The sequence below is a fragment of the Rhinopithecus roxellana genome, chromosome 8 (assembly GCF_007565055.1).
Source record: "Rhinopithecus roxellana isolate Shanxi Qingling chromosome 8, ASM756505v1, whole genome shotgun sequence".
NCBI classification, from domain to species: domain Eukaryota; kingdom Metazoa; phylum Chordata; class Mammalia; order Primates; family Cercopithecidae; genus Rhinopithecus; species Rhinopithecus roxellana.
This window is the reverse complement of record NC_044556.1, coordinates 91,983,240-91,995,104: the sequence shown is the minus strand read 5'-3', so window position 1 is coordinate 91,995,104 and position 11,865 is coordinate 91,983,240. Positions and strand designations below refer to the sequence as shown.

Sequence of the window (11,865 nt, the reverse complement as noted above, 5' to 3'; positions counted from 1 at the left end):
CTCATTAATGTTCAGCAACGCTATCAGGTGGACACTGGCAGCCTCATTTCACAGATGAGTGTATGGAGGTATGGAGAGGTAAATTATCTGCCCCAGCTAGTGCAGATAAATGACCTCTGGACTAGGGCTTCTCAAATTGTAAAGTGCCCACAAGTCTTTTTAAAATGCAAATTCTGACTCAATCAGATTGGAGTGGGCCTGAGATTCTGCTTTTTTAACCAGCTCTTCAGTTGAAGCTGAAATACACAACACCTTACGTTTCTTCATTGGGAGTTAATATAATGGCGGGGAGAGGGGTGCAGCTCGGAGACAGTGCCTTCCATAAGCCTGCCCTCTGACGGATAATCGCAAGCAATCACAGTACCCACCTCTTGGGGACACTGGGAAACAAATGAGATCGCCCACAGCAAGCCCTTTGCATTATGGCTGTCACTTCAAAGGGGTTTGGGGGGATCGTAAAAACAATAGGAAGGACTAGGTTTCATTTGAAAACCATTCAATTTCTTTCTCCAGTTAAAACTCTGCTCATGACTACAATTCCAATTTAAGTACCTTTGTATGTTTTCTGTACTATTTTCTATATTTCCTAACGAACCGTTTGGATTTACAATTGAATTCTGAGAGGAATGCATCCCTTTGATCTTTGGAGGAATGGAGGGAAGGGCAAGAAATGAAGGGTTAAGGTCCTTGCAAACTGCCATTCCCACCCCCACCTCCCCTTCTAAATAAGCACTAACTACCACTCCTTAACTGTGGGCCTCAGGAAAAAAAATGCCCCCATGTATGTGCCTCACAGCCAGAGAAGACTGCAATTTAGGGTTGAAACCGTTTTTCAGTTTCTTTTAGCTACGTCCAGATCCGCTGCGGACACAAAAATCTCCAGGTTTAAAACAAAGGCTTTGAACAAAGATGCGCAGCCTCAGCTCCTGTGCGCGGCGGATATGCCTTGGGATTGGTTGGACCACCGTACGATAGGAAAGAAGAACCGGACTCTCCTATTTACATAAATTCCTCCCAGTGGCGGCCGCGGCGTCAGGCCGTCCAATCAGACCCTACAGATTTGGAGCCTTCATTTGAATATAAAGATGGCAAATCAAAGCCCTGCCAGCCTCGCGGCCGCGTTCGTCTAAGAGCTCTTGTCACCTCGCCATGCCGGAGTCATCGCGGGCGGCTCCGGCTCCTAAAAAGGGCTCCAAGAAGGCCATCACCAAGGCGCAGAAGAAGGACGGCAAGAAGCGCAAACGCGGCCGCAAGGAGAGCTATTCTATCTACGTGTACAAGGTGCTGAAGCAGGTGCACCCCGACACCGGCATCTCGTCCAAGGCCATGGGCATCATGAACTCCTTCGTCAATGATATCTTCGAGCGCATCGCCAGCGAGGCCTCCCGCCTGGCGCACTACAACAAGCGCTCCACCATCACGTCCCGCGAAGTGCAGACAGCCGTGCGCCTGCTGCTGCCGGGCGAGCTGGCCAAGCACGCCGTGTCCGAGGGCACCAAGGCTGTCACCAAGTACACCAGCTCCAAGTGAGGCGCGTCCCGGTGTCCTGAACCCAAAGGCTCTTTTCAGAGCCACCCACACGATCGAGAAAGGGTTTCGAACACGGTGAAGGGTTATGTAACCTAATATGTCTCCATGCACCCTAGCGGTTGCCGGGTGCGGCCGAATCTGAGCCTCCTCTGTCTCTCTCTGTGTGTGTGTGTGTGTGTGTGTGTGTGTGTGTGTGTGTGTGTGTGTGCGCGCGCGCGCGTGCGCCGGCAGAGAACGAGAAAAACTGCTCATTACAGAAATCGGGGTAGAAACAGTGCTCAGGTGATGTAGCTCAGTAATGTTGGGAGCCGATCAAGGACCCCCTCTCCACCCCCTCCCTCCGCGCAGGCATGTTAACACACGACGAGACTTTTTTTTTTTTTTTTTTTTTTTTTTTTTTGAGACGGAGTCTGCTCTGTCGCTAGGCTAGAGTGCAGTGGCGTAATCTCGGCCCACTGCAACCCCCCGCCTCCTGGGTTCAAGCGATTCTCGTGCCTCAGCCTTACGAGTAGCTGGGATTACAGGCATGGGCCACCACGCCCGGCTAAATTTTTGTATTTTTAGTAGAGACGGGGTTCCACCATGTTGGCCAGGATGGTCTCGATCTCCTGACCTGCTGATCCATCCGCCTCGGCCTCCCAAAGTGCGGGGATTACAAGCGTGAGCCACCGCGTCCGACCCCAAATGTCTTTTATAAGCAAGTGGTGCTTTCCTGGATGTTGAGCGCTTGCGCCCGGTTCAGGACGGCGTCCAACTGAGCTTGGCGTCCGCCGTGCATGTAAGCGGTGCGGGTCACCTCCCCCAGAAAGACGCTGTGCCAACCTCCCCATCCCTACTCGCACCCCATGGGTGAGGCCAGACGTGGCGCAAGACCACGGGCTCTGAGGGCATGGGCGTTGTCACGTTGCCCTGGCGGTGGTGCCTGGCTCTGCATTTGCTTAAGACTTCCATCCCTGCCTGGAACAGAGAGACATACTTAGATTTAAGTGATGAACATTCCGGGAGGATATTTTCCTGGCAGGATACTGCGATGGCAGGATGTTTGATACCGAATCGAAGCACTGCGTCAAAGCAGCGCCCTGCGCTGGGGAGCCGGATGTAATAAGCGACCCCAGCTGCCGGTAGCTTTAACCCTTTTGGGAGTGGGGGTGGGGAAAGGGGTTAATTCAGGAGGGAAAGAATTCCCTTTTTCTGAGCAAATGTAGCTGCCTCCCTCTTCTACCATATTGTTTTCTGAGAGGCGTTAGCAACACAGAATTCCTTTCCTACCCCCTCCAAATTCACGGCATTTATTTGGGGACTGCCATTTTGGCGCAGGAAAGCTCTTTGGCACGAAGAGTTTTCGCTCTGGAAAGGGCATTGTTTACGTTTTCATGACTTGGCTTTTCTTGTTCAGAAAAAGGAGATTTCCAGTAATTGCTTCCCCAAACCGTTGTGAAAATTCGAAGTATTGAGCATTTGTGTCACCGTTTCCAGCAGGGAATAAAAGTTCAATAAAGCTAAATGAGAATTTTTTTTTTTTTTTTTTTTTTTTTTTTTTTGAGACGGAGTCTTGATCTGTCGCCCAGGCTGGAGTGCAATGGCGCGGTCTCTGCTCACTGCAACCTCCGCCTCCCGGGTTCAAGCGATTCTCTTGCCTCAGCCTACGGAGTGGCTGGGACTATAGCCGTGCGCCACCCACGCCTAGCTAATTTTTGTATTTTCAGTAGAGAAGGGGTTTCACCATGTTGACCAGGATCGCCTCGATCTCTTGACCTCGTGATCCACCCGCCTCGATCTCCCAAAGTTCTGGGATTACAGGCGTGAGCCACTTCTCCCGGCCGAGAAATAATTTTTTAATAAAATTAAATGAAAACTATTTTTCCCCCCCAAGTCATCTCTCCAAAGGGAACGCGTGGTGTGCCTGGGATGCAGAAGGAAAGGTCAATGTGGACATCCTCTACCAAAACGGCTTTGTCCGCTACTCCCCACCTTTTTTCCTGCGTGGTTCCTCTAAAGAATCTTTGAGAACTTCGCATATTTTAAAGCTATCTAAAATATTTTTATTTATAATTAAAATAGTTGCAAAGATACAAATACCAGTATGGGACTTTTTAAAAATCAAAATTCTCATATCAGTCTTAAGGTGTCTTTTGGAATATCAATATGATAGTATAATCAATTCATAAAATACATGACCAAATTTTTCTTTGACAATGAGATGTTTCAGATGATTTTTTTCTCCCTGAATGCCTATTTCTATTCTCCATTTGCCTTAAAATTTCACCCTACCATAATATATCTATTGTATGTTTAATGGTGTTTTGTCTATTATCGTTCTCTGCAAAAAAGTCTACATTGAAATTAAAACATACCTCTGGGTAGTCTCTCAGTGTTTTAGAAAAATCATCTCGACAGTACACATTGTTCAAAACATAAATAATTTGATAGATTATTATCAAACTGATAAAATTTTAGTGAAACTGACTCTTTTAATGAGCTGGATGGTGCACCCACTCTTCTCCCCTCCCCACCTCAGTGACTGCATGCATGCAGTGTTCATATGGTTACAGTGTTAGCAGAGCATGGGATCATTTCCATATGGTTACAATGCTAGCAGTGCACGGGCTCATTTCCTTTCTGTTTTGTTTTGATATATGCTCCAAAAAAATTTTAGAAAAAATACACAGGAATGGCAACTTTGTCATAGGCATTTTATTCAATTCTTTGCATCCCCAGTTATAATCCAAATATTAAACAGTGATCCATCATCAAAAGTAGGTGGGGCTTGTCAACACCCTTAGTATTTTCAAGAAATATAGAATTTGTATGAAAAGCTATTGAATCCAGTCCTCTCCACTATGAAACAAGTGCCCAATGACTGGAAAATCCAAGCCCTCAGCCTCCTGTCAGCATGGATTGGATGTCAATACCTTAAACATTTGCAGCTGTGAAATTACTCTCACAGATCCGTATAGTTCTCCACCTTAATGAACTTAAAACATAGGTTTAATAAAGTGAAACCAGTCTCCAGCAGACAGAGTGAATGATTGTGTTAGCACAAGGCAACAACGCTGGTTGGTGCCAGAGATCAAATCAGGCAGAAGATGAACATTTCATGACCATTTCCAAGTGTAATTCTCTAAGAAGGCATTTTGTGATGGATAATGTCAAATGTCAGTCAATTCATGTCTCAGTCCTTCTGATTCCCCTGACACAAACTTGAAGTAAAAACAGGCTGTCTGTCTCTTTCTGCTGCGTTAGCACCCCCAGGCCCAGAATACATGGGATTTGTACCTCCCTCCCAGGGCAGGGATCTGTTAAGGGAGAGACAAAGAAGGTAAAACAGGATCCCTGCTACTGAGATTTTATAATGGAGAAAATTCAAAGCAATTGTGCCCAGAACCCATTTCTCTAATTATAGTGTTACAATGGAGAAAGACAAATGTTAATGATAAACGGAGTGCACATCAAATATGTGAGAATCCACGGAGACTAAGGGAATTAGGACCCACTCAACAAAATGGAAGCATTTTCTGGGTTGGAGAGACATGCCAAGATTCTCAAACTAAGCCAGATTTTTAAACTAAGGTTCATATCTCACCTATCTGATATGGGGGAGTGACAATCACTGAAATACATGTCAGATTGTATGCCTACAAAATCCCTCCAGATTGGCATACAATCTGAAATGGATTTAAGAGATTGCCCCTCACCCATCTCAGATGGAAATTTTAAGTCAGATTTGCTAATTATTATGCAGTAAATAAAATAATTTGGATGGAATCATCTCCAATTAAAGCGACTTTGATTAAAAAAACAAAAAATAACCTGTTGGTGAGAACGCAGGGAAAGGGAATGCTTGTACACTGCTAATAAGAATGTAAATCAGTACAACCACTATAGAGACGAGTATGGGCATTCTTAAATAAACTAAAAACAGACTTACCATATGATCCAGCAACCCCACTGCTGGGTATATACCCAAAAGAAAGGAAATAGGTATATCAAAGAGATGTCTGCAGTCTCATGTTCATTGCAGCACTATTTATAACAGCCAAGAAAGAGAGTCAACCTTAGTGTCCATCAGTAGATAAATGGATAAAGAATATGTGATATATTTACACATTCAAATACAATTTGGCCATAAAAAAATAATGAAATCCCATCATTAGCAGCACCATGGATGGAACTGGAGGACATTATATTAAGTGAAACAAATCAGGCACAGAAAGACAAATACTGTATGATCTCAGTCATACGTGGGAGCTAAGAACACGGGTCTCACGGAGATAGAAAGTTGATTGCTGGTTACCAGAAGCTGGGAAGAGTGGTGGGGAAAGGAGGAGATGAAGCTGATCAATGGGTACAAAAATACACTTAGGAGAAATAGTAACATCTAGTGTTGGTTAGAAAAGTAGGGTGACTGCAGCTAACAATAATTAGTTGTATTGCTGGAGGAGAGGAATTGGAATGATCTCGACCTAAAGAGGGGGTGAATATGATGACGGATGTCCCAGTTGCCCTGGTTTGATTGTTATGCCTATGCGTATAACAAAATATCATATGTATCCCCCAAATATGTAAAACTATTATGTACTACTAATAAAAAAGCTTATTGCTCTGAAAAAGTGCTCTAAAAAATAAAGCCTAGGAAGGGCACGGTGGCTCACACCTGTAATCCCAGCACTTTGGGAGGCCGAGGCAGGTGGCTCACGAGGTCAGGAGATCCAGACCATCCTGGCTAACACGGTGAAACCCCGTCTGTACTAAAAATACAAAAAAATTAGCCGGGTGTGGTGGCAGGCGCCTGGAGTCCCAGCTACTCCGGAGGCTGAGACAGGAGAATGGCGTGAACCCAGGAGGCGGAGCTTGCAGTGAGCCGAGAGTGCCACTGCACTCCAGCCTGGGCGACAGAGCGAGACTCCGTCTCAAAAAATAAAAATAAAATAAATAAAGCCTATTTACAGAAAGAATTTGGAGGAAAGAAAACTCCCTTTAAGAAAAAACTAACCCAAGAAAATTGATATACTTTACGAGACCATAGAAGTTAAATGTTGATAAATGCGTGGCTCTCATTGTGTTGGGGGTGTGCAGTGGGAACTGATCCTGAGTAGAGTGCATCCTCTACCAGTGGGAACTGAGCTTGGAATCTGAATTCTAATTCCAGGCAATGTTTCTGCTTAGAGGGTGGTTGGGGTGACACCGATATGGGGTATTTTTAGAGGGAGGACAGCCTGGGCCCCAGTCAGGCCTGCATGCCTTAGCTTTTACTTAATGTGTCACCCAAAGATCATAGTTATTTTGCCTATGATTTGCTGGAATTTTTTTAAAAAGCACTATATTTGCATTATTCAAAATAATCTTTCACTGTGCATTTTGCGTACACACACATACACACACATTTTTGGGATAAAATACCAGAATCCCTTAACTGGGGAAATTTTAACTGAGTGATAAGGAGATCTGTGAGCCTGCCGTTTTGATGTTTAAAGCAGGAAGGCGTGGCATACAGAGCTACTTAGGCGCAACGCCGCTGAAAATGTTTTGGCTAGAAGCTCACGGTGTCTAGTTGTCGCTAAGGAGGGAGGAAAGGGGCGGGAGAAGGACGGACCCAAGCGCCCGCACCCAGACGGCGCGACAACCTCCTCACCCCCAACCCCGGACCTCAGAGAGCACGTCCTCCGGTCTCAGCCACCAGGAGGCACTGGGGGAGCAGAAGTGGCACAAGATCTTTCTGGAGGTGATCCACGCTCCTCATGCGCAGGGCGTACGCCACACACAGATCTTTGGCTAGGATCCATGGTTCAATCTCCTGTACTGCGCCCTCTCTGACTTTGCCTGTGGCCAAGAGAAGACGAACGTAGCCTTTCTAAGGGAAATGCGCCATTACAAACAGGAAGCCTAGTTTTATCTCTAAGACTTGCGCCCCCACGGCTCGCTCTACCTTCCCCCATTACTCCAATTAAATCACAGGTCACAACCAGACCAGGTGGCACGCTCCTTTTTGAGCTTGGAGGTGGCTCTGAAAAGAGCCTTTGGGTTCGGGGCGCCGGGACGCGCCTCACTTGGAGCTGGTGTACTTGGTGACAGCCTTGGTACCCTCGGACACGGCGTGCTTGGCCAGCTCGCCCGGCAGCAGCAGGCGCACGGCTGTCTGCACTTCGCGAGACGTGATGGTGGAGCGCTTGTTGTAGTGCGCCAGGCGGGAGGCCTCGCTGGCGATGCGCTCGAAGATATCATTGACGAAGGAGTTCATGATGCCCATGGCCTTGGACGAGATGCCGGTGTCGGGGTGCACCTGCTTCAGCACCTTGTACACGTAGATAGAATAGCTCTCCTTGCGGCCGCGTTTGCGCTTCTTGCCGTCCTTCTTCTGCGCCTTGGTAACAGCCTTTTTAGAACCCTTCTTGGGCGCAGGAGCCGATTTGGACGGGTCTGGCATGATGGCTGTGTCTCTCCAAAAAGAAACGCGCAGCGCTCGGAGTAACTCTATTTGTACGTTTTGTATTCAAATGAAGGCTCAGGATTTGCTCACTTCTGATTGGATCAAACGTTGTTCTACGTCATCGCTGGGAAAGGAATACGCAAATTAGGAGTGCCAGGTTCTTTTTCTGATTGGCTACCATAGCCATCCAATCGAACTCCGCGGTCTAGCCTACCTCCTTACCATAGATAAGGGCTCGCTGGAGTTCTCTTACCTCTTGTTTTCGGTCTTGCTTTTGGATTCTCCTTGTCTTTTGACCCTGAATCGGAAATGTCCGGTCGCGGTAAGCAGGGCGGCAAGGCTCGCGCCAAGGGCAAGTCGCGCTCTTCGCGCGCAGGGCTGCAGTTCCCCGTGGGCCGCGTGCACCGGTTGCTCCGCAAGGGCAACTATTCCGAGCGCGTGGGCGCCGGCGCCCCGGTCTATCTGGCAGCGGTGCTGGAGTACCTGACAGCCGAGATTCTGGAGCTTGCCGGCAACGCGGCGCGTGACAACAAGAAGACGCGCATCATCCCGCGCCACCTGCAGCTTGCCATCCGCAACGACGAGGAGCTCAACAAGCTGCTGGGCCGTGTGACCATCGCACAGGGCGGCGTCCTGCCCAACATCCAGGCCGTGCTGCTGCCCAAGAAGACGGAGAGCCACCACAAGGCCAAGGGCAAGTGAGGCCGCCCGCTGCCCCTGGGGCCCCTTTGATGGACATAAAGGCTCTTTTCAGAGCCACCCACCATCTCGAGAAAAGAGCCTCACTGAGCCTGCAGTTCTTTATAGGACGGAGGCCTGATCACCCTAGGCTCATGAATGAGCGCAGTGGCCATGGGGAAGGGCGCAACGGGAACCGAGACCCTGGAGACTGATTGGGCCGCATACTCGCCTGGTGAGCAATGTGTTCTGTTAACAGCAAGGAACCCTCGCCCACAGGTGGCTACCGCTTGCTCTTGAGTCCCATCGAAAACCTCTGGTAGGGGTTTTAATACGCTCACCGTAAAGGTGTCTTCATAATTACTAGTGACAAGTTCTCTTGACTCCGACAAGGTTCCAGTGTGGTCGTCAAGTACAGAATGCAATTTCTTAATGATTTATCTGATATTAAAAGTATTTATGATCTCTAAGTAGTTTGCACTTTGATTCTGAAGAGTGAGTCTATGGATTTCTATTTAAATTGCTAAGTTTTAACAATGTGAGCTCCACCAGGGTTAAGATTTAATCTATTTGGCTGGGAATTCTAAAGGTCATGAGGAAAGGTTCAGTACTTAAAAGGAACCAGATTAGTAGATGCTGAAAAGTATAAACCTTCTAAGAAGACTTAATTTGGAATAGGATAATTATTTAAAGGAATTTAGTTTGTTTAATTCGAGTTGGTCAAACATTAATCAAAGATCCTCTTAAATTGATTGCTAAAATCAGAACAAAATAATTTGTACACTGATTTTGAAAAGGAAAACTAAATCTGCGAGTTAAGCAAATTTAAAATGAGTATTGTTAGAACCAGATGAATGATGACACATGTGGACTTGAGGAAAATAACTGTTTGTAACTACATTTTTCCTTATAAAAAGGAGGGTTTAAGAGTGTCGGAGACCTCCAGGCAAATTAACTGAAATGGCTGTGTTAATAGCTTCTAAATCTTGGAGGAGAGAGGCTAAATTCATTGATTTAATCCATTATAATCCCTTAAAAAATGTTTGCCACAAAATCAGAGCTCAGAAAGTGTTACTCTTCTGTTGTTATCTGTGTAGTTTTCATTAATCTATTTCTCAAAATATGGATGATTCCTTTGTTTTTATTTTTTCTTTAATCCCCAATGTGATAGTATTTAGTTAATTGACACCTAACAATTGTATATTACATGGGGTACATAGTGATATTTTGAATACATTTATTATCAGATCAGGGTAATTAGCAATTATTATTTATTGTAATAACAAATATAGGCCAGTAAAATGATTCAGGAATATTATATAATTTATATTTACCCTACTAAAATTGGGTCTACTCAAGTCAGGGCTTCCTGGACACCAGCTAACCACAAATCTGCGTGTCTTTAGAAAGTATCCCAGTGCTATGAAACTATTTGACTCAAAAATTGGTAAGCAGCTGCTCCAACAGTGTGGATCTAAACAGCACAATATTCACAGTGTGTATCATGAGTGGGCAGCATTTCAGTAAAACAAAACTGCAAGGACTGGCCAGGAGAGGGAGTAGCCTTCAGAGCTCTTTTCATTATTTTTCTTGTGAAAGCCTTCATTTTCAGTTGAAATTTATCTTTATGTATTTATATCTATGTAGGTCACTCTATCTCTTCAAATACCCTTTAATGGTATTTAAGGTTTTTGCAGGGTCTGGGGGCTTAAGTGTTTTGATTATCACCAAGGATTTCCAGATTTTGTAAAAGGTACTCAAATGGAGTGAAGGGGGAGGCAGCTTAGTGGGAGGGCTACTTTGGGGTAGCACTGCGTTTGTTATCTCTGAGGCTGTGATGTTTCACACACAGCAATGAGCTACACAGGCTATTTAATTTTCAGATAATTAAAATTTAATACAAAATGCAGTTCGTCAGTCATCCTAATCACATGTGGCCAGTGGATACCATGTTAGCACAGATACAGAATGTTTCCAGCATCACAGAAAGTTCCACTGGACAGCTCTTGTCTAAGATCTGGTTCTCTATTCGGTTATCCAATTCAGAAATGTAGTAAATTACCCAGTGCTGCCTGCTTCGGTAAAAGAAAGTTCATTAGACTCTTTTTTATTTTTATTTTCTTTTTTTTTTTTAAGACAAAGCCATGCCCTGTGTCCCAGGCTGGAGTTCAGTGGAGTGATCTCGGCTCACTGGAACTTCTGCCTACTGGGTTCAAGTGATTCTTCTGTCTCAGCCTCCCAAGTAGCGCCCGCCACCATGCCTGGCTGTTTTTTGTTTGTTTTTTGTTTTTTGTTTTTTGTTTTTGAGATGGAGTATCTCTTTGTAGCCCAGGCTGGAGTGCAGTGGTATGATCTCAGTGGAGTGGCGAGATCTCAGCTCACTGCAACCTCTGCCTCCAGGGTTCGAGTAATTCTCCTGTCTCAGCCTCCCAAGCAGCTGGGACTACAGGCGCCTGCCACCACGCCTGGCAAATTTTTATATTTTTAGTAGAAACAGGGTTTCACCACCTTGTTGGTCAGACTGGTCTCAAACTCCTGACCTCAGGTGATCTGCCTGCCTTGGCCTCCCAAAGTGCTGGGATTACAGGCATGAGCCTGTAATGAAGCACCCAGCTTCATTAGACTCTCGCATAAAGAAGACATCACCGTATGGTCCTGCAATTCCAGTCCTAGGTATATAATCCCAAGAGAAATGAAAATATACATTTATTCACAAACATGTACACAAATGCTCATGGCAGCATTATTCATGAAATACAGAAGGTAGAAACAACCCAAATGTCCATCAACTGAGGAATGGGTAAGCAGATTGGGGTCTATCCAATTACAATGAAATATTATTCAGTCATTCAAAAGAAATGAAGCACTGACATGCTACTACAGGGACGAACCTTGACAACATGCTCAGTGAAGTAAGCCAGATACAAAGGCCACAGATTGTCTGAGTCCATTGATACGAAACGTCCAGAACAGGCAAATCCATAGGGACTGAAGGCAGACTGTTGGCTGTCAGGGGCTGGAGGAGGGGAGTGCCTGCCTAGTGGGGACATCTTCCTTTAGGGGTGATGAGGATGTTCTGGAACTAGACAAAGGTGGTAACTGCACAACATTGTGAATGTACTAAATGCACCTGAATTGTGTACTTTAAAATGGTACATTGTGTGTCATGTGAATTTCACCACTCAATTTTTTAAAAAATCTGAACCTAATACACGAATGTGTACCAAATC

At 45.6% G+C, this 11,865-nt stretch overlaps 3 protein-coding genes across 3 annotated transcripts; 2 read left to right on the top strand and 1 right to left on the bottom strand.

Moving 5' to 3' along the window:
- Positions 1 to 1,149: 1,149 nt before the first annotated feature.
- Positions 1,150 to 1,669, top strand: LOC104666728 (histone H2B type 3-A-like). Its single transcript, XM_010368855.1, has one exon. It carries the CDS (start codon positions 1,150 to 1,152, stop codon positions 1,528 to 1,530), a length of 381 nt encoding a protein of 126 aa, XP_010367157.1. The 3' UTR covers positions 1,531 to 1,669.
- A 5,864-nt stretch (positions 1,670 to 7,533) lies between these two features.
- Positions 7,534 to 7,972, bottom strand: LOC104666729 (histone H2B type 3-B). Its single transcript, XM_010368856.2, has one exon. It carries the CDS (start codon positions 7,952 to 7,954, stop codon positions 7,574 to 7,576), a length of 381 nt encoding a protein of 126 aa, XP_010367158.1. The 5' UTR covers positions 7,955 to 7,972; the 3' UTR covers positions 7,534 to 7,573.
- Positions 7,973 to 8,189: 217 nt separating this feature from the next.
- LOC104666730 (histone H2A type 3) lies at positions 8,190 to 9,105 on the top strand. The gene has a single exon (XM_010368857.2). The coding sequence runs from the start codon at positions 8,267 to 8,269 to the stop codon at positions 8,657 to 8,659; it is 393 nt and encodes a 130-aa protein (XP_010367159.2). The 5' UTR covers positions 8,190 to 8,266; the 3' UTR covers positions 8,660 to 9,105.
- The last annotated feature ends 2,760 nt before the right edge of the window (positions 9,106 to 11,865 follow it).

Excerpts from the sequence above, each read along its gene's own strand:
- LOC104666728 (XM_010368855.1), top strand. The coding sequence starts at position 1,150 with ATGCCGGAGTCATCGCGGGCGGCTCCGGCTCCTAAAAAGGGCTCCAAG.
- LOC104666730 (XM_010368857.2), top strand. The coding sequence starts at position 8,267 with ATGTCCGGTCGCGGTAAGCAGGGCGGCAAGGCTCGCGCCAAGGGCAAG.
- LOC104666729 (XM_010368856.2), bottom strand. The coding sequence starts at position 7,954 with ATGCCAGACCCGTCCAAATCGGCTCCTGCGCCCAAGAAGGGTTCTAAA.